This window comes from Garra rufa, chromosome 7 (assembly GCF_049309525.1).
Source record: "Garra rufa chromosome 7, GarRuf1.0, whole genome shotgun sequence".
NCBI lineage: Eukaryota > Metazoa > Chordata > Actinopteri > Cypriniformes > Cyprinidae > Garra > Garra rufa.
The window spans coordinates 43,950,471-43,977,266 of NC_133367.1; the positions used below are offsets into that span (position 1 = coordinate 43,950,471).

The 26,796-nt window shown below is 36.3% G+C and overlaps 1 protein-coding gene and 1 non-coding gene across 2 annotated transcripts; one reads left to right on the top strand and one right to left on the bottom strand.

The window, feature by feature from the left end:
* Positions 1–4,166: 4,166 nt before the first annotated feature.
* On the bottom strand, positions 4,167–26,796 carry LOC141338645 (aminoacylase-1-like). The gene is made up of 15 exons (XM_073844245.1): positions 26,660–26,796; positions 18,865–19,008; positions 17,628–17,692; positions 17,424–17,528; positions 17,244–17,338; positions 14,108–14,184; positions 12,258–12,347; positions 11,972–12,028; positions 11,826–11,899; positions 9,698–9,747; positions 8,216–8,360; positions 8,043–8,111; positions 7,490–7,569; positions 7,332–7,392; positions 4,167–5,026 (listed from the first exon to the last, which is right to left on the bottom strand). Exons 2-15 carry the CDS (start codon positions 18,992–18,994, stop codon positions 4,862–4,864), a joined length of 1,263 nt encoding a protein of 420 aa, XP_073700346.1. The 5' UTR covers positions 18,995–19,008; positions 26,660–26,796; the 3' UTR covers positions 4,167–4,861.
* trnag-ucc (transfer RNA glycine (anticodon UCC)) lies at positions 24,184–24,255 on the top strand. Its single transcript has one exon. It is a non-coding gene; the product is annotated as a tRNA-Gly (tRNA).

Below are 26,796 nucleotides of genomic sequence, written 5' to 3' on the forward strand. Positions count from 1 at the left end.
CTGCCCAGGGCTGCGTTTCCCAAAAGCATTGTAAGCTTAAGTCGATTGTAGCTCCATTGGTGGCAAAGGCTTTACGATCAACTTAGCTCAATATGCTTTTTTTCCCAGCTTGCTTTGCAAAGGATTGCATTAGGAGGGTAAATTTAGGGACTACATTTTATTCGATTTTTTTCAGTGAAGGAAAGATGTTTATAATTTATGTTAATCTTTAATATTCCGTTTTATCGGACATTTAGAGGAGTTACTGTTAGTGAATTTTGCAGTTACCATTGAGCTGAAAAGTAGCACTTGTGCTTAGGCTGTGGGCACTTAATGTTTGTTGTAGATGCTAATATTGACACTTCAATACGTAGTTCACACCACAGCGATAACGTTATAGGGCACCGATATTGTTAGTATCACTTCCAGAAAGAATTTGTTAACGCTGATAAACGATAAAAAACTGACAGCTAATCAGTCTTCATTCAAATTTAAGGGGCATATGCATTTGAAATAGCAGGCAAAAACACAACAAGAAGAGTAACGTAAAACATAAAGTTACCTCAGGATTTCAGTGCTAGTTTAGACAACTTTGTCTTGCCTCCTTTGAAGGTGCAGTAGAAAGGAGTCCGTATTGTTTTTATACCACTACATTGACTACGTTAAAGATCAGATAGAACGCTAAGTTTACAGTTTAGATGCTCTCGAAACGTGCGTGCTGAAGATGTCTATTTGACATCTGATAGGAAACACGTATTGCAGATGAGCAAACTACAGCTTGCAGATGTCTTGAAGATGTCACATAGACGTCTCCCTCGGCTATTACTAAAAAAAGTCTTATAAAGCAACTGCCACCATATTGCTTCAGTCTTGAAAGAAAAATTGTGAATTGTCTTGAACGTAATATTGTGGCAAAAACATCGAAATAATCTGTGATATTTATCCTATTGTTTACAGTGTTTATTTGTTTGGCCAGTGTCGTTATGGGTTTTGGTAATTTTGCTGTTTTGCACTGTAAGGACCTTTGAAATAAATCATGTGCCGAAGTTATATAGAAATGTAATGCGGGTAAGTGCTGCCTGGAACTACATTCGCCGTGCGTTTCCCTGGAAATAATGCACGCCATTAGAACATTCGTCAGATTCAAGCATTCAACGGCTCCATAGTATAAACTAGTTTTTTAAAAAAAAAAAATTACTATAACTATTAGAACAATATTATTTGCATGCTATCTTCTCACAGATTTAATTATACTAAACCTATTAATAAAACATAAAATCTATTTGAATTTGTCAGTTTTCTTATCAGAAGAAAACAACCAATATCTGCAGAGAGAGAGATCTCAGAAAACATCAAGGGTCAAGAGCCCAACTAAAGCGAACACATCACGATGGTGGCATCATTTTAACGCATAAAACATCAACATCTGATCCTCTGCAATTCTCGATAACAGCAGGTGTTCATCACTAATGCTCAATAATCATTTAATTAGTCATATTATCTCATTAAATTGAACTCTTTGATGACTTGGGATTTATGATTTGAACGTCCCACCTCTGGTATGTACCGATGAATAAAACAAAGCAGTTTTCTGAGGAGGTTTTGTGTCCTATAAATATTGTGTGCACATGCATAACTGTTACAGCCAAAGGCATGTTGTTCTTATTTGTGCATTAACCAAGTTGTGTATTAATTTGGTTCAATCTTTTCTCCCGAGGTTGAGGTCCGCCCCAACATACCTGCGTCCTGTTTATTAGGGAAGCTCTGGGCTGAATATGAGGCGAAATTTGAGGTTGTGTTGGCGGTTCTCCCTGTTTTCAGCGCATGTCCAGCACAGCATAGTTATCGCAGAAATAAGCCCCGACAGTGTGATCAGGACCCGACGCAAAGCGGAGGGTCTTGTATCACACTGAAGGGGCTTATTTCGCGATAACTACCGGCTGCCTGTACATTATCCCGCTTATTACACGGCTACTTGCCACATAAGGAAAAAAAACTGGACATGGATATGAATTTGAAACCTTTTATTGGCATATTTGCTTTAAATTAACATTTTTATCCTTCCGCGGAGCGATATAGTACCACGTGACTAACATTCAAACTATGTACGTTAGTAAGACAATTTAAATAGATTAATGTCGAAATTTTCCATTGTTAATTGTGGTTTTCCAGTGTTTGTCACAAGATGGCGCCAAACGGTAATCTTTGTTGGCACGGAGGTACCGGCTATGCGTTATTACTTTGGAGCGGTGATTATTTGAAAAGAACGAACGAAGAATGTCTCAACTGACCAATCAGAATCAAGCATTCCAAAGAGCCGTGTAATAAGCTCTGTTATGAGCACGACACACTCGTTGAGAAACTCTGTATGTACCCCGCTGTCCAGCCACTGTTTATGAAGAGCTGTTTTGTGTTTATTTTGATGTGTTGTTGATCAGTGAGTTTGTTTGTTTAGTTTTGACGTATTTTGCTTCAGTTTAGTTGATTTAACTTTTCGTTATATTTGTTGCCTGCTGCTGAAAGTGACACGCAAGCTGTTTGGGCCATTAATAAATGGTTAAATTGGTCTTTGGTCTCACGTGTCCTTTTTATGTTACTTAACCCCTTCCTGAATGAGCACTTTAGAAGTAGGTTTCGTAACATAACTTAAGAAATAATATGAAATTTGACACTGATCACTGTGTGGATAAATAGGGTAAATATTGTTTAACACACGATTTTTTTTTTCACAAGTAATCAAAATCGTTTTAAGTGACTATACAGTCCTGGATAAATTGTTTGGAGCACACCTCAAATTCTCTGTGGACTAATGATAAAATCAGTTGATTTGAGAGATCATCTTTCAAATTTTGAATTGCTTAATTTTCTGACCTGAAGCTTAGGAACTAATTTATAGGTTGCTATAACTAACATTATGTTGCTTACCTGAAAACGATGTCTATAAGGCTGTCTTGATTTCCTTGTAAGCTGGACTCTGGACCTCACAGTAACAGATTTCATGCAATAAAGCAATACATATGCAAAGGCTTCTCTGCTCACCAATTCTTAGTCCCACCTCCCTCTTCTTCTCTTTCTCCTTCTGCACCAGGCTCGCTAAGTTTACACAGAGTGCTAATATGTCTCATAAGGGAGTGTAAATTGTGAATCCATGGTTGTTGTTTTTTTCCCTTTCATGTTTCCCACTGTCCAAAAATCATATTTTCAACATCTTTGTCACACATTGAAATGACATCCACTAAGCAGCCAGACTTTTTTTTTTTTTTTTATGTGTTCTGCATGTCCAATACAGATGTTCATGGAACCTCTGTACCCTCTCAAGTAATTGTTCCCTTTCTTAAAAAACACATAAAATAACACTTGATCTCTAAATTTACTCTCCTTTCAAAGCATGCTGGGAACTACAGACCCACTGCCCAGGGTTTCCAAAAAGCATTGTAAACCTAAGTCTATCATCTAGTCTATTGGTGGCAAAGGCTTTACAATCAACTTAACTCAAGATGCTTTTTTTCCCAGCATGCTTTGCAAAGGACTGCATTAGAAGAGTAAATTTAGGGACTATGTTTTATTTTATGTGTTTTTCAGTAAAGGTTAATCTTTAATGTTCGGTTTTATCTGACATTTAGAGGAGTTACTGTAACTGAATTTTGCAGTTACCATTGTGCTAAAAAAGTAGTGCTTATGCTTAGGATCGAGACGAGCACTTTAGAAGCGGGGTTCGTAACTCAAAAAATAATATGAAATTTGACACTGATCCCTGTGCAAAAGAGATATTAAAGTTAAAGAAACGAGTAGTGTTGGGTTGTTTTACTTTTGGGTGAATTTGTATTTGTGGTGTGTTTTATGTACTTGCTTTTCTGTGAAGCACTTTGGTCAGTCTGAAGGCTGTTGTAAATGTGCTAAACAAATAAAATTGAACTTGAACTAGTGCAATATGGCTTGTGGTGCATTCACAAGTAAATATTTGTGTTATCTTGTTCAGTCGTTGTAACCTGGAGTGTTTGTAAGAAAGGGTCTGGTGCATATAGAGGTTGGTTTAGTAACTACTTGTGGAGCAGGAAGTGTCGCTGTTGCGCCTTCTACAATGACAGAACTAATGATAAAATCATATATTCATTTATTCATCCATCCATCCATTTATCCATCTATCCATCTATGGAAAGGGGAAAAAATACACATCACCGTAAACCTTTAGAGCAATATTATTTATTATTTGAAGTCAGTCTCCATGTAATAAAAATAATAATACTAATCACTTTAGATAGCGTTGATGTCCACTACCCCTCAACTTTTTAATCAGGAGGACAAAGTAGCACCAATCAACCACATCGATTTAAAAAAAGGGTAACTTCAAAAATCATAAATCATGAAATCATGATATGTGGCTCATTCTAACTGTAGTTATTGTGCAATATAAGTCTCATAGTAATCAATGAGCCATATGCATTTTCAGTATACATAACTACATGTTTGCATCAAAATCATTTGTATTAAAAAAATATAACGCATCTATGGCAAGCACAGCTATACAGTTTCCGTCTCTGAAATAATTTTCTCTTTTCACATATGAGACCCAAACTGCCTAATTTAGGTGTTGTATTTACCCTTTATGAATTAAAACAACAGTTTATATCAGCATCTAATTGTGGATGTCAGCTAAGAAATAAGACTTAAAAGCATATCTAAGACATTATTGAAAGAAAGCAGCTCCTGAGGTAATTAAAGCAAACATAAACGGTGGTCTTCATTATATGGGATCAGCCCATTCTTTGGTGTTATGGCAAATACATTTGTCGATATGTGCAGAAATCAGCACCGTACTCTGAAACGCGAGGACCAGAGGCAGCTGTGAGAGACCGAAGCATGAGAGGAGGAGTGAGATTCTCTACGCCTCTCCGCTCAGAGGCGGCACACTGGCCAGAGCCGGGAGCAGACGCTCATACACCTGGATGCCCCGCAGGAACACCTGCTCATTCAGGTACTCGTTATGATCGTGAAGCAGGATGGGAGTGAGGTTCATCGGAGAGAAACCAATGGCAGGAAGACCCTCCTACAAAAACACAATTCACAATAATATTAATATGAACTTTTCTATGGAGGGATATAAAACACAAGATTAATTAAATACAGTATCGTTTTATTCAGCAAGGACTCATACATTTCTTTGCTGTCACTTGTGATCAATAAACTATTTCAAATAAACACTGTTCTTTTGATTTTTCAATTCATTAAAAAAAATCTTGAAAATAAACGGTTTCCACAAAAAGATGAAGCTGCACCTATGGAAGCATATGGGTAGCGAAATTCAATTAGAATTGCAATATGTAAAATGACAATGTATTTCTGTATTTAAATTTACATTTTGCCATTCATATGTGCAACATTCAGTGCAAAATGAAAATTCAATTGTATAATTTACATTAGCTATTTCCTACACTAGTTTTAATAAGCAAATCAAAAACATATTTTATCGCTTTATAAGTTGCAAAACTAAAATGAAAGTGTATTACTTAAATTGATTAGATGTTTTAAATGTCCAAGCAAAAACTATAGCAAAATTATCATTTATGCATTTAGGAAAAACAGCATTTAAATTATAATTTTGCAACAGTTTTTGACATGTAGAGCATATTTAATCAATTTAGGTAATACATTTTCATTTTAATTTTGCAACTTAGAAAGTGTTAAAATATGTTTTGGATTTGTATATTAAAACTAGTGTAGGAAATGGCAAATGCAAATTATATAATTGAGTTTTCATTTTCATTTTACACTAAATGTTGCACATATGTGTGGTAAAATGTAAATTTAAATACAGAAATACATTGCCATTTTACACACTGCATTTTTAAATTGTAATAGCTTTATGAACATTATGGAATCTGTTGTATTTTGTGGTCTATTTAATGTTTAATGCATATGAATGATGCTCATTTCCAGGTCCATCTCAATAAATTAAAATTTTAAAAAAGTTTGTTTATTTCAGTAATTCAACTCAAATTGTGAAACTCGTGTATTAAATAAATTCAATGCACACAGACTGAAGTAGTTTAAGTCTTTGGTTCTTTTAATTGTGATGATTTGGCTCACATTTAACAAAAACCCACCAATTCTATCTCAACTAATTAGAATATGGTGACATGCCAATCAGCTAATCAACTCAAAACACCCGCAAAGGTTTCCTAAGCCTTCAAAATGGTCTCTCAGTTTGGTTCACTAGGCTACACAATCATGGGGAAGACTGCTGATCTGACAGTTGTCCAGAAGACAATCATTGACACCCTTCACAAGGAGGGTAAGCCACAAACATTCATTGCCAAAGAAGCTGGCTGTTCACAGAGTGCTGCATCCAGGCATGTTAACAGAAAGTTGAGTGGAAGGAAAAAGTGTGGAAGAAAAAGATGCACAACCAACTGAGAGAACCGCAGCCTTGAGAGACTTGTCAAGCAAAATCGATTCAAGAATTTGGGTGAACTTCACTAGGAATGGCCTGAGGCTGGGGTCAAGGCATCAAGAGCCACCACACACACACAGGTCAAAGAATTTGGCTACAGTTGTCGTATTCCTCTTGTTAGTCACTCCTGAACCACAGACAACATCAGAGGCGTCTTACCTGGGCTAAGAAGAAGAAGAAATGGACCGTTGCCCAGTGGTCCAAAGTCCTCTTTTCAGATGAGAGCAAGTTTTGTATTTTATTTGGAAACCAAGGTCCTGGAGTCTGGAGGAAGGGTGGAGAAGCTCACAGCCCAAGTTACTTGAAGTCCAGTGTTAAGTTTCCACAGTCTGTGATGATTTAAGGAAATTTTAGAGCACTTCATGCTTCCTTCTGCTGACCAGCCTTTTAAAGATGCTGATTTTATTTTCCAGCAGGATTTGGCGTTAAATGACCATGGTGTTGTGTGCTTGACTGGCCAGCAAACTCACCAGACCTGAACCCCATAGACAATCTGCCACAGACTGACCACCTCCATGCCACACCGAATTGAGGCAGTAATTAAAGCAAAAGGAGCCCCTACCAAGTATTGAGTACATATACAGTAAATGAACATACTTTCCAGAAGGCCAACAATTCACTAAAAATGTTTTTTTTATTGGTCTTATGAAGTATTTTTGAATTTGTTAAATGTGAGCAAAATCATCACTATTAAAAGAACCAAAGACTTAAACTACTTCAGTCTGCGGGCATTGAATTGAATACATCAGTTATACAATTTGAGTTGAATTACTGAAATAAATGAACTTTTCCACGACATTCTAATTTACTGAGATGCACCTGTATTTTAAGCTGTAGGTATATTTTTGATTTCCTTTAGAAGCGTTGTTTGTTCCTGCAGACAGAAGTGAAATTGACTTACTTCCCTGATGAAGCGGCTGTCTGTGGCAGCAGGGAAGATTTCCTTCTTCAGAGTCACGTTCCTGTCATGAGACGCATAGAGTCACAAGTCTGTATATGTTCAACTAAAACGAGGGGCTCACAAAATGTTACAACAAACTACTTTTTTAGCTTCCTCACATGGCTTTGCAGGTAGAGCTAAACGCGTGCCACCAGGGGTCGCTCTCCTCCGTGGATGTGAAATTCTGGTCCATGTGTTTCTGAAGAGCGGAAAGCAACAGATTTAAAACCAAATCATGAGTTTCTTGTGCTTGTACACACAGAGCTCAGTAATGACAAGAGTGACAACTGAATTCTACAATCGAAATTACTCCCCAAAGAAATTGCATAAAATGCCTTTACAGAAATTAAACGGTGTGAGGAACTGATCTAAGCAACTAGTTGTTAGTGACATATTTAAAAGAATATCAGATATGTCTTTCCTATATGTGGGGTGCCAGAAATCACATGTTTTGAGGTGCTGTCAGATGTTTTCTAGAAATAAAAACAGCAAAGCCTATAATAAACCTGCACCTGCCTACTTATCTCCATAAACAGGATCAAAAACAGCAAGCCCAAATATGCTTTATAATGTGCCACTTATAATAAGTCTCCTGGCAGACACATTAAATAATAACCAGATGTGTGATCAGGAGAGTTGGAATTGTGTTTGGTGTGTAAAAATAAAACTGACCTGTGCAAAATCATATGTCACGTCCTCACCGGCTTCTTTACACCAGGCTTTTATCTTCTCTTCAAACTCCTGTAGAACGAGCAGAATTGGAAATGACAAATGGTGAAATAATCAGTTTAAAGCCAAATAATTTAATAAAATAAAGGGAGGGGGTGCAAGGTCCAGACACACACCTGCAGGTTAACGGTGGGCGGGATTCTCAAGTCAAAGCTGACATCCATTTCTGCTGGAACCACGTTGTAAGCCACGCCCCCTTTCACCATCGTCATGTTAACAGTGGTGACATCACCCAGAGTAAAACACTCGTTGGTGTTCAGCCTGAGAAAAAACAGAGGAAAAAAAAACCACACACACACGGGTGTATTTTTAGTGTTAAACAGATCTTTTTTGTCTTTCTATCTTCAGTCAATAATTAATTATGTTTCTTGAGGAAAACATTTCAGGAATCTCCATATAGTGGACTTCTATGGTGCCCCCAAGTTTGAACTGTCAAAATGCAGTTTAAATGCAAAGTATATAAAATGTCAATTTGTTTCGAAAATGACGATCGTTCTGCTAGATAAGACCCTTCTTCCTCGGCTGGGATCGTTTAGAGCCCTTTGAAGCTGCATTTAAACTGCATTTTGGAAGTTCAAACTCAGGGGCACCGTAGAAGTCCATTATATTGAGATAATTTCTAAAATGTTTTCCTCAAGGAACATAATTTCATTCCGACTGAAGAAAAAAAATGACAAGGCGTTGAGCAAATTACCTGTAAATTACTTTGTTCTGAAAGTGAACTAATCCTTTAAACAGCCGTTTAGAATACAGATTGATGTCCTTCTTTTTTCATTCGATAAGAAATTATGTTTCTTGGAGAAAACATTTCAGGATTTCTCTCCATATAGTGGACTTCTATGGTGCCCCCGAGTTTGATCTTCCAAAATACAGTTTAAATGCAGCTTCAAATGGCCCTAAACGATCCCAGCCGAGGAAGAAGGGTCTTATCTAGTGAAACGATTGGTTGTTTTTTAAACAAATTTACAATTTATATACTTTTTAACCTCAAATGCTTGTCTTGTCTATGTCTGAGTAAACTCTGGTAAACTTCAAAATCGTCCTACATCGCTGCAGAAGGACCTATCCAGTGTTTACAAAGTGAACTTGCAAAGAAGATCAAACGCTCTTTCCAAAAATGGTAAAACAGCGATGTAGGACTATTTTGAAGGTTCTGAAGAAAACGAGATGCGAGTTTTTTGACATACCCTAATTTGACCCGGATTACACAGACTATGCATGTGCATCGCAGAGACGAGACAAGACAAGATGAGCATTTGAGGTTAAAAAGTATATAAATTGTCAGTTTGTTTTGAAAACGACCAATCGTTTCGCTAGATAAGACCCTTCTTCCTCGGCTGGGATCATTTAGAGCCCTTTGAAGCTGCATTTAAACTGCATTTTGGAAGTTCAAACTCGGGGGCACCATAGAAGTCCATTATATGGAGAGAAATCCTGAAATGTTTTCCTCAAAAAACAATTTCTTTACGACTGAAGAAAGAAAGACATGAACATCTTTGATGATAAAGGGGTGAGTATATTATCTGTAAATTTGTGTTCTGAAAGTGAACTAATCCTCTAAACAGCTGTTAAAAATACAGATTGAGAATGAAGCTCACCGGTGTTTCTCTTTCTCTCTGAACTCCAGGAAGGAATTTATAACTCGTCGCTGTGGACACAACAAAGACAGATGCATCAGAAACAGGATAATAAGAAGTTTTTATCCTGATTATAAAAAAAGACATAAGGATAAAATACACTTCATGATTTTAGGTACGTATTTGTATTTTTTTTTAAGTTACTTGCAATTTCTTAATAAACGTTTTGCATTCACTGGTTCACTGTACTTTGTCAATTAATATGAGCAGGAACCTGAAAAGTGCATGGACAACTTCAATACATTTTGAAAAAGTTTTAAAAGTCTTAATTCTGCACCCTCACAAATAAGTGAAGATATTGCTTATGTTATGCTTAATAATGCCTTTAAAATTGATGCTTTAAAATAAAAATGATTGTATATTTATGGACAATTATCGATTGTTCAAAAGTCTGGGGTCAGTGCGATTATTTAAGTGTTTTTGAAAGAAATCTCTTAAGCCTGACATTTATTTTGATAAAAAAATATTGTGAAATATTATTGCAATTAAAACAACAACTTTCTGTGTAAATACATGTAAAAATGTAATTTATTGCTGTGATCAAAGCTGGATTTTCAGTGTCACAAGATCCTTCAGAAATTATTCTAATATGCTGATTTGTGCAAGAAACATCTATTAAACAGTTGTGCTACCGATTTTTTTGGTGAAAACCCTAATAAATGCTTTTCAGAATGATGTGATCTATAGAATGTTCAAAAGAAAAGCATTCATTTGAAACAGAAATATTTTGTAACTGTAATATTTTTACTGTTTTTTATTTTTGATCCACTTAATTTGTCCTTGTAGAATAAGTATTCATTTCTTTTAAAGCAATCTTTCCAACCCCAAACTTTTAAACAATTGTATATATTTCTCTATATTTAGGGACCAAGCCCAAAGGGCTGTAGCCCTTTTATATCTGCATGTTTTCTTATTATTTTCATCCAATGGGAGTCTATGGCAGCCCTATGAAGGGAACATAGGAAAATGATGAAATTTGGCACACTTGTGGTGATGGCCATGAATAGTTATCTGACCAAATTTGGTGTCTCTAGAACCAACTCTATAGCGCCAACACTAGTTCAAAAATTCAACATTCAAATGGTAATAACTCTTGAACCCCTATTTCTAGAAAAATTAAACTTAGTACACCTGACTCCTCTCCTCATGCTGATCACATTCAATAGCTTACAATAAGACTCATTACAGTAGCAGCCATTTTGAAAAGTACAGTATTCTGTTTTTTTGCTACTCCTCCTTGAAAATGTATCTAATTCTTCCCCAAATTGGCTTAGATGATCTTTGGACTGAGCTGCACAGAAATGCTTGAACACATGTGTTGTATTCATCTTTGTTCAAAAGTTTTGATGTGGCAAATCTAACAAGGTTGACCCAAAATTGGTTCAGAGGCTATAGCTTGGCCAAACTTTGATCAATTGAAATTAAACTTGGTATGCTTCATCAACACCATGCTCTGAGGGTCCATGCCAAAGTTGGGAGCAGCGCCACCTATGGGTCGTGAGATAACAAAAATGCCAGGATCGGCTGAACGATGTGTCCACCATTTTGAAATTTGACATAACTTGCAGTATCTTTTAAACTTTTTGACATATCTGCACAAAAATCAGTAGGGATCATCAACATAATGTCCTGGAGGTACCTCAAAAGTTTGAAGACAGCGCCACCTACTGTTCCAGAGATATGATTTTTTTTTTCATCTTTTGATGAAAATGTTGTCAAAATGTTGACAATGTCTCATTTGTTATTTTCCATCAGTGTGTCTGTCTGCCACATTGAATTAAATGAAAAACAGTTATTTTGCTACTCTTCCTATACATTTTGTTCAATTTTGTCCACAATCGGGTCATATGATCTTTGAACTGAGCCGCACACACATAGCTAAACAGATTTTGGATATCCCCTACCGCTCCCAAGAAATACCTCCCCAAAATAGAATGTGTCCTTTTTTTAATTATTATTATATATAATGTATTAAGAGAATAAAAAAAAATACAAGGGAAAATATAAATCTGTGTTTTTTTCTTAGAGAACAGAAAATTACACTTAACATTATCTGCCTCCAACTTCAGAGTGTGTCTGGGTCACTCACTAGTTTCTCTGCTGCTGTGTTCTCCACAAACCTTGAACCATGACCTGGACTTCCTGGACAGCGGACTGTGATCCCTGCAGGACAAAGCACACGTTAGTTAACACATACAAACAGTAAATGTGACTACTGGCATATGTGATACTCACACCAGGGATTCTTCTCTCCATAGAAGACAGTATAGGCATTGGTTGGGTTTGCCAAACCTGTGAACAAATAAAACAATCAAAAAGTGCTGTTAATGTTGGTGGATCCATGTTTAAACTTAAGTTGAAACACTCAGTTAAATGCATTAACTAGTACTGTAGTGTACTGTTTTATATGCAATGCTTTATCTGCACTGTTCTGAGCTCAGTTCATGAATTTAGGTCTGCATTTTGAGAAAACCTAAGCAACTAACAACAATTACAAGACTAAATCTACAGGTTTGTTTACCTTCGTCAAGGGCAAAACCAATGTTCAGCTTATGAAATTCAGGGAGCTTCACGAATGTCTCCATTCCTTTGTGACCACCGACCTCCTCATCTGTTGAGAACATTAAAGGAACACCAGAAATTTGGAGACAAAGTGGCTTTTATTGCAGCGCTGGTCATAACGGACACAAAAGCACCAATGGACCTTTGTCAGAGCAGACAGTGTGTTTAATTTGATGCAAATGCAAATGAGGAACAGACAGATAGTCTACAGATAGGTTGTGTTGTGTGTATCACTGTTGATGAGATGTGCAAAACAGGCATTACATACATAATATGTCACCCTGGACCACAAAACCAGCCATAAGGGTAATGTTTTTGAAATTGAGATGTATAAAATCTAAATAAATGAGGTTTCCATTGATGTATGTTTTTTTTTTAAGAATAAGATAATATTTGGCCAAGATATGGCTATTTGAAAATCTGAAATCTGATGGTGCAAAAAAAAGTCTAAATACTAAGAAAATCACCTTTAAAGTTGTCCAAATGAATCTCTTAGCAATGCATATTTCCTAATCAAAAATTAAGTTTTGATATATTTACGGTAGGAAATTTAGAAAATAACTTCATGGAACATGATCTTTACTTAATATCCTAATAGTTTTTGCCATAAAAAAAGATTATTTTGTAGCCTGGCTATCACCAGACCACGTTATGACTTCGTCATGATTCGTGGTCTGGGAACCACATGTTCATTTTCTCGTATTTGAGGCGTGGTTTACGAATGCCCAGAGCCGTTTATTGGGCGATACGAATGTCTATCAAATGCGCCTGTGCGTAGCTCATAGCCAATCGTTTCAATTATACCGGATGACGTATGTAGAGCGAACGCCAAAAGTTGCTCTTTTTTCAAAATAAACTTGCGTTCTAATGTCATTTGTCGCGCCGCTCGCGTCCAGTGTAGACCATGGTGTAGACACGAAAGATAACTTTGCGTCTGCTGCCATGCTGGATCCTTCGGTGAGTCGCATAGAAGGCGTCATCGTCTTGCTGCTCCCTCCCCGTTCTGTGATTGGTTCCCTATCTTAGGTGAAAATTAGGTCCATGGTTTCCAGACTGACTAGAAGCGTGAATAAAATCGCGCTGCGCAAGGCAGTATGGGGACACCCAGGCTAATTATTTTGACAAATACAATGTATTTTTTGTATCAATGTGAAATAGCACAATTTACTTCCAGAAGTATTTTTAATGTGCAATATTATCGGAAACTTATATTAAAAGTTAACTAAAATTTACGGCCACTTCTGAATATACAGTATGTTGACTAACCACCTTAGGAAATAACAAGAGGAATAAGAAAGTGCAGCAAAGGGTAAAACTGTTTGTACTACAAACCGGTGTGTTTATTAATACAAGTAATTAAAATATGGTAAGCAACACCAGTTTGCAATATCAAGCAGAAGAACAAGTCTGTTTCGTCTAGCTAAAAATAGCTGGAAGTGGATGACACTGGAAGCCAGACACGTTAAATTTACAAATAGCCACTCGTACGGATACAATTAGGTGGATAAAAAAAATCTACCAATTAATGACAGTATACATGTAATTATTTACAAATGATCCACACACATTTGTGCATAAACACAAAAAGCGTTGCATAGAGCTATACGTTTTTACTTAATTTCTTGACTTTTCATTTATGTTTTCAGTTGAATATGCTGCAATCTTTAAATAAAGGTGAGATCATGTTTAATTTTAGAAAGATTTCACGTAAAGACAAAATATTTCCTTATGCAGATTTCACAAAATATTCAAGATTGACAATTTGTGCACTTAAAATATTGCTAATGTGGCATGCTGGTAAGTTCTGACCTGGGACAAATGTTAAATGGATAGTGCGAGAAAATCTCTTCCCAGCTGCCTTCAGTCTGCGAATGGCTTCAATGTACCTGCAGAGAAACAAAACTTTATATCCAAACACACGAATTTAGACAACAAATTTACTTTCATTATTCTTTTCTCACTTAGTGTTTGTTCGTTTCTAATTAAGCCATAGGTGATGATCGAACATATCTGACTATAATACTCCAAAAGATTTCAAGCCATTTAGAAACATTCATGATTTCAATCAAAATTTATAATGCTATAAATTATAACTATAAATATAGCTGCAAGCAGCGATTACGGGGCCAAGCCGCCAAAGGGCTGTAGGTTATGGTTAACGAATTAGAACGGATGGCAATCGGTTAACATGTGGGAGTAGTAGCAAAAAAAAAATGTTTTTCAATTACTTAAAAATAGCCAACAGACACACTGATGGAAAATGACAAAAGATACATCATCAGAATGGCCATAAATCATGAAATTAAAAGATATTAAAACAACATCATTTGGACAATGCTTACCAAAGTTCTAAGCAAAAAATTTCATTTTTAATATCTCACGACCCATAGGTGAAGCTGTTTTCAACTTTGGCATGGACCCTCAAAACAGGGTGTTGATTAATTGTACCAAGTTTTGTGTCGAATGATCAAAGTTTGGCCAAGATAGAACCTCTGAAACAATTTTCGGGTCGACCTTGTTAACTTCACAACATCATAACTTTTTTTTTACGAGTAGGTCAAAAAATTCTGTTCAGTCACTTCTGTGCATCTCGGTCCAAAGTTTATCTGAGCCAATTTTCAGATGAATTGGGACATATTTTAGGAGGAGTAGTGAAAAAACACAATACTGTACTTTTCAAAATGGCCACTACTGTTATGGAAAATGACAAATAAGTCATCATCAGAATGGGCATAAACCAAGGAACAAAAATATATTAAAACATCACTTGGATAATGCTTTTTTAAAGTTATAAGCAAAAATGTGCATTTTTGGTATCTCATGACCCATAGGTGGCACTGTTCCCAACTGTGGCACAGACCCTCAGAATTGGGTTTTGATTAATTGTGCCAAGTTTTGTGTCGATTGATCAAAGTTTGGCCAAGATAGAGCCTCTCAAACTATTTTAGGTTGCCCTAATTAACTTCACAACATCATTACTTTTTTTCACCAGTAGGTCAAAAAATTCTGTTCAGTCATTTCTGTGCGTCTCGGCCCAAAGATTATGAGACAATTTTCAGATTAATTGGACAAATTTTGATGGAGGAGTAGCGAAAAAACAGAATACTGTATTTCTCAAAATGGCCACTACTGCTATGGAAAATGACAAATAAGTCGTCATCAGAATGGGCATAAACCAAAAATATATTAAAACAACATCACTTGGACAATGCTTTTTAAAGTTATAAGCAAAAATATGCTTTTTTGATATCTCACGACTAGGGGTGGCACGGTACATGAAAAACAACCGAACCGTTCGGTTTACTTGTCTCGGTTCAGTGCGTGTGTGCGTCGCACGGTTCAACGCATGCGCAATGTAGCATTGTGAGTGTCCTTTTTGCGCAAAATAAGAGGTGTGTGTAGACATAGAGACAGTAAAAGTGGAGTGCTGCAGGTTACGTCACGTGTAGAAATGGCAAGTGGGAGAGATAAGGAAGGCTGCACGGAGTTGGAGGATGCGCCAGCTATGATACGCTGTTCATCCAACTTGGCTGTGCTTTCAATTTTATTAAAGGAAAGGATGAAGCTGATTGGTTGGTTCATGTCACATGGTCTGCGGTGAGCTTACGGAATTTTGAAAAGTTGAGATGTTTTTATCTCGATGCGGCACGTACGCGCCTGGAAAAAACGGGCGTGTCGCACCGCGTCGCTTCCATTACGAGCGCGCATACCGCGCGTCTACATTTGAAATAACAAACTTGAGTGCGCAAAAGACGCTTCATGTGAACGGCCCCTTAGCCAGGTCAGTTGTGTGGGAACATTTTGGATTTCATGATTTCATCTTAATTTGTCAGTTCATCTGAGAAGACATCACGCCAGTGTGTTGGTAGGCATGCAAGTTAATTCTTCAGTTCAATCTTTATGTGCTAAAAAGGCACACAAATTCCTGTGGAGATACACATTGTCCTGTTTTTGCCAAATAAATGAAAAGCATGTCATCAATGTCTTCTCTCTTGCTGTATCAAATCTCCCCTAGCTTTCCTCAGAGATGGTCTCAATAATGTGCTTAAAGTCAAGTCCAATTCAGTTTGTGCATGATTACATGATATAACTTTTTTTTTAATAATGTATCCTAAATTGTGGATAATCAAGCTACATTTCATATGCCAAAGTAAACTTCTGGAGTGTTAAAGATTAAAATGAAAAAATAAAAACAAGAACCACACAGAACCGAAAACCGTGACCCTAAAACCGTGATACGAACCGAACCGTGGGTTTTGTGAACCGTGCCACCCTTACTCATGACCCATAGTTGGCGCTGTTCCCAACTTTTGCATGGACCCTCAGAACAGGGTGTTGATTAATTGTACAAAGTTTTGTGTCGATTGATCAAAGTTTGGCCAAGAAAGAACCTCTGAAACTATTTCGGGTCGACCGCGTTAACTTCACAACATCATAACTTCTTTTTTTTTTACCAGTAGGTCAAAAAATTCTGTTCATTCACTACTGTGCATCTTGGTCCAAAGATTATCTGAGCCAGGTTTCAGATGAATTGGTCAAATTTTGAAGGAGGAGTAGCGAAAAAACAGAATACTGTACTTCTCAAAATGGCCACTACTGTTATGGGAGGAATCTTAATGAAAGCTATAGAATGTAATTAGCATTAAGAGAGAAATCCGGTGTACTAAGTTTCTTTTTTCTACAGCAAAGGGTTCAAAACTTATAAAACCATTTGAATGTTGAATTTTTGAACTGCTGGTGGCTCTATAGAGTTTGTCCTAGGGACCCCAAAGCTGGTCAGATCTCTATTCATGGCCATTACTACAAGATTGCAAATTCTCATCATTTTACTTTGTTCTGTTCATAGGGCTGCCATAGACCCCCACTGGGGAAGAAGTAGTAACTTACTGTAACAATAATAGTACATCAGTAATACCACTACAAAATCAGCTGGTTTTAAACTCACTGTATCGTGACACATTTCATATCCTGAGATCCTCTGCCGTAGATGTTGCCGTGTTCATCTTTAACAGCAGCGAATGGATCATATTTCCAGTGCTCCTAAAGCAAACGGACGCCCAGTTTAAGAGTGAGATTTGACCCTTGTTGTGTGATCTGTACAGTGATTGATGTGTTACAGCAGTACCTCATAAACTGGAACAACATCAGTGTGTGAGTTTAGCACAACAGACTTCAGCTCCGGCCTGCTGCCCACCCATGTTATGATTGCGACGACTCGGCCAGGATACACCTGAGAGACACATTTAGGACATAAAAGAAGGCTAAATTAACATGCATGTGGATGATGAAGAACATGATTAAACTTAGATTCAGCATTTAGTATCATTACCTCCACTTTCTTCATGGGTAAACCTAGCTCCTCCGCTATCCGCTCCAGGAATCTTATAGCAGCATCTGACAATGAGTGATTGATTCATTTTACTGACTCCAGACATAATACCCAGCACCTTTTTATTTGTAATAACCAAAGGTTATGTTTCACATAACCATTATACATCACTTTTTTTTGTTTATGTGAAAACATTTCAGGATTTTTCTCCATATAGTGGACTTTTATGGTGCCCCAAGTTTGAACTTCCAAAATGCAGTTTAAATGCGGCTTAAAACGATCCCAAATGCGGTTGTAAACGATCCCAGCAGAGGAAGATGGGTCTTATCTAGCAAAACAAGTAAGCCCTTCTTCCTCGGCTGGGATAGTTTACAACCGCATTTGGGTTCGTTTGAAGCTGCATTTAAACTGCATTTTGGAAGTTCAAACTCTGGGCGCCATAGAAGTCCACTATATGAAGAAAAATCCTAAAATGTTTTCCTCAAAAAACACAATTTCTTTACAACTGAAGAAAGAAAGGCATGAACATCTTGGATGACATTATCTGGAATTTTTTGTTATGGAAGTGAACCTTTTCCTTTAATATAAACATTATGCGACTGTTTACTTAAAGGAAAACATAAAAAGTACTGCATTAAAAATAAATGATGCAATCAATTTTAGTTTAATAGTGAATAAGCCCCAAGTTTGTACTTTATGACCGATTAGATTAAGACGTTTCAAAGACACTTCATATTTCATCCCGAAAAAAAAGCTGTAATGCATGGCTCATGTCTTTCCAAACTTGTATGACTTTCCATGAAGCACAAAAGTAGATATTTTGAGAATTATCTCAGAGATTTTTGTTTGTACAAAGGAAGTCAATAGGTATCAAAACTGTTCGGTTACTAGTATTGAAACTTTAACAGAACTGAACTTTTAACTTTAATTGAAACAAACAAATAAGGTTAAATTCGTAACAAATCAAAACTACTTCAGCTGTTAAATAATCACTTTGAGACAGAGGCTAAAAGTCAACTAATGGACTTTGGATGTATGTCATTGGTAATGAATAACAACACCTTTCAGGTCTTAAATCTAGTAAGCTGCCTACCTAGACAACACATCTAGCTATTGTAGGGGTTAACATGTATTCCTGGACAAAGGTTAAAGATAGTCATAAACCTAAACCTAGATGGTGAAACTCAATTAAATACCCTATTTACTGAAAAACAGGGTAAGTGGGTGTCTGAGGTACCATAGTCTGGCTCAGGGTGGACGGTTTTCAGCCTCAAGTATTCTCTGAACAGGGTCACTGAAGGGTCTTCTGTCCCGGGGCTATTCTGGACCCCTCCACCTCCATTCGGTCCATCTTTATCAGGCAACATACCAGTCCACAGTCCTGCAGGACGAGACGGTTTATTATTAACTAATACACACTCTCATACGTGTGAATCTTAAACGTTCAGGGCATATTTCAGCCCAAAATCCAATTCCTGTTTCATGGTAAAACATCAAAATTTGTTAGTCCGACACAGACACGTGATTTAACGAAAACTCAAGATCTTTGCAATTTAATGTCACAGAGTGCTTTAGATTACACTCACCAAATTTGGTGTTGATCTGTTTACATTTCTAGGAAGAGATTGTTTAAATACAACACCTGAAAATGGCAAAAACGGCACAAAACTTGACAGGAAAATTCAAAATAACAGACTTCCTGTTGGGATTCGGACTTCGTACCAGAGGACTTTTTTGTAGGTATTGGTGTGTTACATGTGTCTACCAAATTTCACACATGTATGTGAAACATAGCTCGCGGGGCACTTTGTTGTAATTTTATAGGTGGCGATATCGAGCCATTTTGTCACACCAACTTCTCAAACACATATCAGATGTAAACTGGTCCACTGTCATGCAAGATGAGATGGTTTATTATTAACTAATACACACTTTCACATATGCATACATGTGAATCTTACATGTTCTGGTCATATTTCAGCCTGAAATCTAAACAAATTAAGTTATATTGTGCTAAAAGAAACAAGCCTATTGTAAGGCCATTTTTTTACATTGTCACATTATATTCATTAAGTACATTTTCATGAATCATATCTCTTATAACTGTGATGTAAAAAGTAAGAAATAATACTTTAATTTAACAAAGATGCATTAAATTGCTCAAAAGTGACAGTAAAGACATTTATTATTTTGCAAAAGAGTTCTATTGCAAATAAATGCTGTTCATTCAAACTTATAGAATCTATTTATCAAAGAATCTTGAAAAAACAAATAAAATGAAAGCTGCAAGCAGCATTGAAAGGGCCTTTGCACCCAGTCTCACCACCACCTGGTGGCTTTAGGAAAACAGCAGACGCTCAGAAATATGCATTTAAAGTGGTAAATATAGGAGGAATGTCAAATATATGTGCCAAACTTCCTGCTGCCAGCTGGTGGCGCTATGGCTATAACTGAATATAGTCATGGGTATGTGCTCAGGACAGGACTCTTATCAAACATGTGAATTTTTGTACAGATCAAACATTGTATGCTTGAATTATAACAACTTCCTGTTTCCTGGTGAAACACCAAAGTTTGTCAGACTGCCACGGACACACTCTTCAAAAAAAACTTAAGATTTTCGCAATTTAAAGCCACAAAGGGCTTTAGATTAGACTGACCAAATTTGGTGTTGATCTGTTTAAATCTCTAGGAGTTGGATTAAAAAATGTCACCAAACTTGCCAATTAAAATAAAATAACAGACTTCCTGTTGGGTTTCGGATTTCGTACTAGAGGTCTTTTTTGTAGGTATTGGTGTGTTACATGTGTCTACCAAATTTCATACACGTAGGAACTTCGTAACATTCTAATGAAACACAAGACTGCAAATCAAATCATCATCCATGTGGGAAAGAACGATATTCGGAAAGAGCAGTCAGAACTCCTAAAGAAGGATTTTGGTAAACTCATTGAAACACTTCGAAGACTTGAAGTTCAGTCGTTCATCAGTGGACCACTCACAGCAAGGGGAACTAACATGTTTTCACGGTTGCTTGGACTGAATACCTGGCTACAAAGAACCTGCAGTCTAAAAGGAGTCAACTTCATTGACAACTTCAACCTTTTCTGGGGCCATAGACAACTGTTCAAACTGGACGGCCTCCACCCAAACAAACTTGGTGCGAGAGTGCTAAAGGACAACGTCTATTTTTCACTGAGGCATCCATCAGTGGAATGTGCCAGTCTACCCAACATGAATGGCACACACACACTTGGACAATGTATGCATGACAACAGGACATCTTATCAGCTTCAGAGTCATCATATGGTCAACACAACCCACAAGGACACTGACAACGCCACACAGCCACAACAAGCACTGCTTATGGACACTTTCCTGGCTGAGTCCTGCCCACAGAGCTCATCACAGACAGACTGTGACGTATTACAACAGCTCCAAGACTCAGCACCGAAGGACGACTTTCTGGTAAACAGTCAGGGAAGCCAGGACAACATATATCAGCCACCGGAAACACCAGAGCCAGAGCTCCATTCACCAAACACATTATCCCTCTCTCCTGCATCTCCACTTCTAAGCTTCTCACAGAAAATGGAGGAACTGGTATATGCTGGAACCAGACTCTCCCACTCTTTCGCTGCAAGCCCCCAGTTATCAACTAAAAAACGGCGGGCACCACAACCACCAAAACCTGTGGGTCCAGCTCGCCCTCCTCCTCCTCCTGTGAGAGCTCTCCGGCTGCTGCCACAACGCCAGGGCCCAAACCCTCCTCCGTCTGCTGTGAGTGAACCAAAAACAACTGATAACAGCTCTCAGTGATATGTGTCGGGTCCCCGCTATGATAGCAGCAACACTCAGCAATGTTTACAGAACAAGCGGGAACCCAGCGTGCCTGTAGTTTTCCCTATTTCTGTTTTAATATGTGATAGAAAGTCTAAGGCCATCTCAAGCCGTACGGTTGACCCATCTATTCTGAGGCCTATTCTGCATCAAACTAAGATTGCTCTAGAGACAAAAAGTAATGCCATCAAGCTAGCGTTTTTAAACATTCGCTCACTAAAAAATAATTTCTGCAGACTCTGTTGATCTTCTCCTGGAGTCCTTCCTGTAAAAATCAGAATTTCTGGCGAACAGAAATCGCCGTGGAGAAAATCAACAGCAGTACAGAGTATGAAAAGACAATGCAGAAAGGCTGAGCGGATGTGGCGGAAGACGAAACTCGAAATTCACTAAAGCATCTATAAAGACAGCCTTCATGCTTTCAATGCTGAACTAGGTAAAGCTAGACAAACGTTCTTCTCAAACCTTATAAACAGGAACTTAAACAACACTCGCACTCTTTTTGCTACCGTTGAGAGACTAACAAACCCCCCTAGTCAGATCCCTAGTGAACTGCTCTCTGACAGCAAGTGCGATGAGTTTGCTTCCTTCTTTTCTCAGAGGATCGATAATATCAGAAAGACAATTAGCACACCCTCAAGTTATGCAGAGGTCAGACAGATTCGACCGCAATTTCAAAAAGAAGTCATTATGTCTACTTTTGAAGCAATTGATCGCAACATTTTGGAAGAAACAGTACAGCACCTCAAATCGTCAACCTGCCACCTTGACACACTTCCCACATCTTTTTTCAAAAGTGTGCTTAACTGTTTAGAAGCAGATCTCTTAGAAGTGGTGAACACCTCACTTCTTTCTGGGACTTTTCCAAACTCCCTGAAAACTGCAGTTGTTAAGCCCCTTCTGAAAAAGAAAAATCTTGATAACACCATACTGAGCCACTATAGACCAATATCAAATCTTCCTTTCATAGGCAAGATTATTGAAAAGGTTGACACAGTCGATCATAACATTCTTTTCGATAGACTGGAAAACTGGGTCGGGCTTTCTGGGATGGTTCTCAAATGGTTCAGGTCATACTTAGAAGGGAGAGGCTATTATGTAAGTATAGGAGAGCATAAGTCTAAGTGGACATCCATGACATGCGGAGTCCCACAAGGCTCAATTCTAGCGCCGCTGTTGTTCAGCCTGTATATGCTCCCACTAAGTCAAATAATGAGAAAGAACCAAATAGCATATCACAGCTATGCAGATGATACCCAGATCTACCTAGCCTTATCGCCAAATGACTACAGCCCCATTGACTCCCTCTGCCAATGCATTGATGAAATTAACAGTTGGATGTGCCAAAACTTTTTACAGTTAAACAAGGAGAAAACGGAAGTCATTGCATTTGGAAACAAAGATGAAGTTCATAAGGTAAATGCGTACCTTGACGCTAGGGGTCAAAAAACAAAAAATCAAGTCAAGAATCTGGGTGTGATTCTGGAGTCAGACCTCAGTTTCAGTAGTCATGTCAAAGCAGTAACTAAATCAGCATACTATCATCTCAAAATCATTGCAAGAATTAGATGTTTTGTTTCCCGTCAAGACTTGGAGAAACTTGTTCATGCCTTTATCACCAGCAGGGTAGACTATTGTAATGGTCTCCACCAGCCTTCCCAAGAAGACCATTAGACAGCTGCAGCTCATACAGAACGCTGCTGCCAGGATTCTGACTAGAACCAAAAAATCAGAGCATATTACACCAGTCCTCAGGTCCTTACACTGGCTTCCAGTTATGTTTAGGACAGATTTTAAAGTACTTTTACTTGTTTATAAAGCACTCAATGGCCTAGGACCTACATACATTGCAGATATGCTCACTGAATATAAACCTAAAAGAAAACTCAGATCACTAGGATCGAGTCAGTTTGTAATATCAAGGGTTCACACAAAACAAGGGGAATCCGCTTTTAGCTATTATGCCGCCCGCAGTTGGAATCAGCTTCCAGAACAGATCAGATGTGCTAATACATTAGCCACATTTAAATGCAGACTCAAAACTCACCTGTTTAGTTGTGCATTTATTGAATGAGCACTGTGCTACGTCCGAACAGATTGCATTATTTTATGTATAATCATTTTACTGTATTAATTAATTTTAGATCTTTTTTTTTTAAATCATCTTAAATTTTGTTTTTATTGTTGTGTTTATTATAAATTTGTATGATTTTTATGCTATTATGATTTTAATTCCTTTTATGTACAGCACTTTGAATTACCATTGTGTATGAAATGTGCTATATAAATAAACTTGCCTTGCCGTATGCAAAACATAGCTCGCAGGGCACTTTGTTGAAATTTTATAGGTGGCGCTATGGAGTCATTTTGCCAAACTTACTTCTGAAACACATATCAGATGTAAATTATGACCACATTTGGCATGTGCAAAGTTTCATGAGTTTTCAAGCATGTTCAGGCCCTCAAAATGCAATTTGTTTAGGAGAAGAAACTGAGCAATTCCAATAGGGTCTTTGCACCGGTGCCCAGGCCCTGAATATATTATATATATATATTTGAAAAAGTCCATGAATCACTAAAATTACATGTTTTGAATTCAACACAGGCAATTCTTCCAAAAATGTGACGTGTGTGTGCTTTTACAATGTTTATGTTTTTGAGTTTCCTTTGATTTTGCAGCTGACCATCTGTATGTAATTCCAGAGTCAAACAGCGAGCGTTGGTGGTATAGTGGTGAGCATAGCTGCCTTCCAAGCAGTTGACCCGGGTTCGATTCCCGGCCAACGCAGCTCATTTTTTTTTTTTCGCTAAATAAATTGTATGTAAAAGCACATTCACAACAATAATTATGTTTTGATAATTATTCTAACTGAAATGTTCGCACTACAGTTGTAACAATGGGGAAACAACGCCTTTGTCAAAAGTTTTTGAACGGTAAGAATTTTAATGTTTCAGTGTCGTCTGCTCACCAAGCCTGCATTTATTTGATCCAAAGTGCAGCAAAAACTACACTTTTGAAATATTTTTACTATTTAAAATAACTGCTTTTTGTTCGTATATAATTTAAAATGTAATTTATTCTTGTGATTTCAAAGCTGAATTTTTCAGCATCATTACTCCAGTCTTTAGTGTCACATGATCCTTCAGAAAACATTTGCTGTTCAAGAAGCATTTATTATTCTTTTTTTTATTATTATCAAAAATTAAAACAGTCGAGTAACTTTTTTCTGAATTCTCTGATGAATAGAAAGATCCAAAGATCAGCGTTCATCTGAAATAAAAAGCTTCTGTAACAATATCCACTATATCCACTATACCCACTATACCATTCAAAAGCTTGGAGTCAGTATAATGTTTATTTTTGATTGGAAAAGAAAGTATAGAATATATATATTTTAATATTTTTTAATTATTTAAAAAATACATATTAATTCAAATGATTTTAAATATTTTTAAACATCCTCATAAATGGTTCGCTATATTTTTAAGTATAATTTTTATTTATTGGAAAATAAATTATATATATATATATATATTTATTTATTTATTTTAAATTTTTTTACATATTAATTCGAATTATATTTAATATTTTAAAACATTCTCAAAAAGGGTTGGGCTATATATATAATTTATTTATTTGTTTATTGGAAAGAAAATGATAGAATATACATATTTTTATATTATTTTAAACATTTTTACACATTAATTAAAATTATATTTAATATTTTTAAACATCCTCATACATGGTTCGCTATATTTTTAAGTATAACTTTTTATTTATATTTATTTATTTGAAAATAAATGATGGAATATATATTTAATATATTTTTTAATTATTTAAAACATTTTTACATATTAATTCAAATGATCTGTAATATTTTTTAAACATCCTCATGAAGGGTCCGGCTATGTTTTTTAGTATTATTTATTGGAAAATAAATTATAGAACATATATATTTTACAATTTTACTTATTTTAAACATTTTTACATATGAATTCAAATTATCTGTAATATTTTTAAACATCCTCATAAACGTTTCGGCTATATATTTGTTGTAAAATTTATTAATTTATTAGAAAATAAATTATTGAATAATTATTATAATTATAATTATTAATTAATTTAAACATTTTTACATATTAATTCAAATTATCTTTAATATATTTTTAAACATCCTCATAAATGGATTCGACTATATTTTTTAGTATAATTCTTATTTACTAATTGGAAAAAATTATATTATATTTTTTAATTCTTTTAAACGTTTTGACATATTAATTCAAATTATATTTTGTATTTTTAAACATCCTCATAAAGCGCTGGGCTTTTTTTTTTTTTTTTTTTTTTTGCATAATTTATTTATTGGAAAGGAAATTATAGAATATATTTTTTATATTTTTTTTTATTTTAAACATTTTTACATATAAATTAAAATTATCTTTAATATTTTTAAACATCCACATGAAGTGTTCGGCTATATTTCGCAGACTTCACAGAAGACTTCTTACCGTTTTACTTAGTTTTTAGTCAAAAACACAACGTTGTTAGTCAACACAACAGGACTTTTGGGGATTAGAACCCGCAACCTGACAATGGCCAGTCACATAAACTGCTTACCAGTCATAAAAGTTAGTATACAAATAATTATTGTCACTTATTGTCTATTAAATGTTTGCATAAACCAATTTACATTTTTCATGTAACAAGCTTTAAAAAGTTAAAACCAAGGGAGAAAATGAGTTTAGATTTAGATAATTTCAACAGTGATTAAAAACATTAATCTAATCTGAAAAAAAAGTAAAAGGTTTACCTTTTGGCTAGTTAGATTAGTTTTTAAGACTGTGTATGCAACTGACCTCTGATCTTTAAATGCATCACAAAACTATCATCCACATTTACTTATTTCACAAAGGAAAAGCATTAATTTATGATAATGTTGTGATAAACAACTGTGTTCTGGTAAACACAGGTGTAATGTAACGAGACATGTGTCATGTAAACTGATCTATGCAGCTTAAGTGTCAACACAAGTAAACAAACATGCATAAGACCAAAATGGCAGAAAAACTTGATCACCACACAACAGCCTAATTTTAAAACAGACAAACATTTCTATTGACTGTGGCGAGTTTAATAATAAATCTATCCATCAACAGCAGCAGCAGCTGCGCAGCTCGATACATTGACTCACCTGCTTCAGCTCGAGCTCCCAGTTCAGTTGCGTGTTTATCACTAAAGCACAGCGTTACAAAGACGGTCTCCCTCTGTAACAGATATCTAAAGCTAATTTATAACTCACCTTCGCTCCTCGGCTGAACTCGGGTCGTT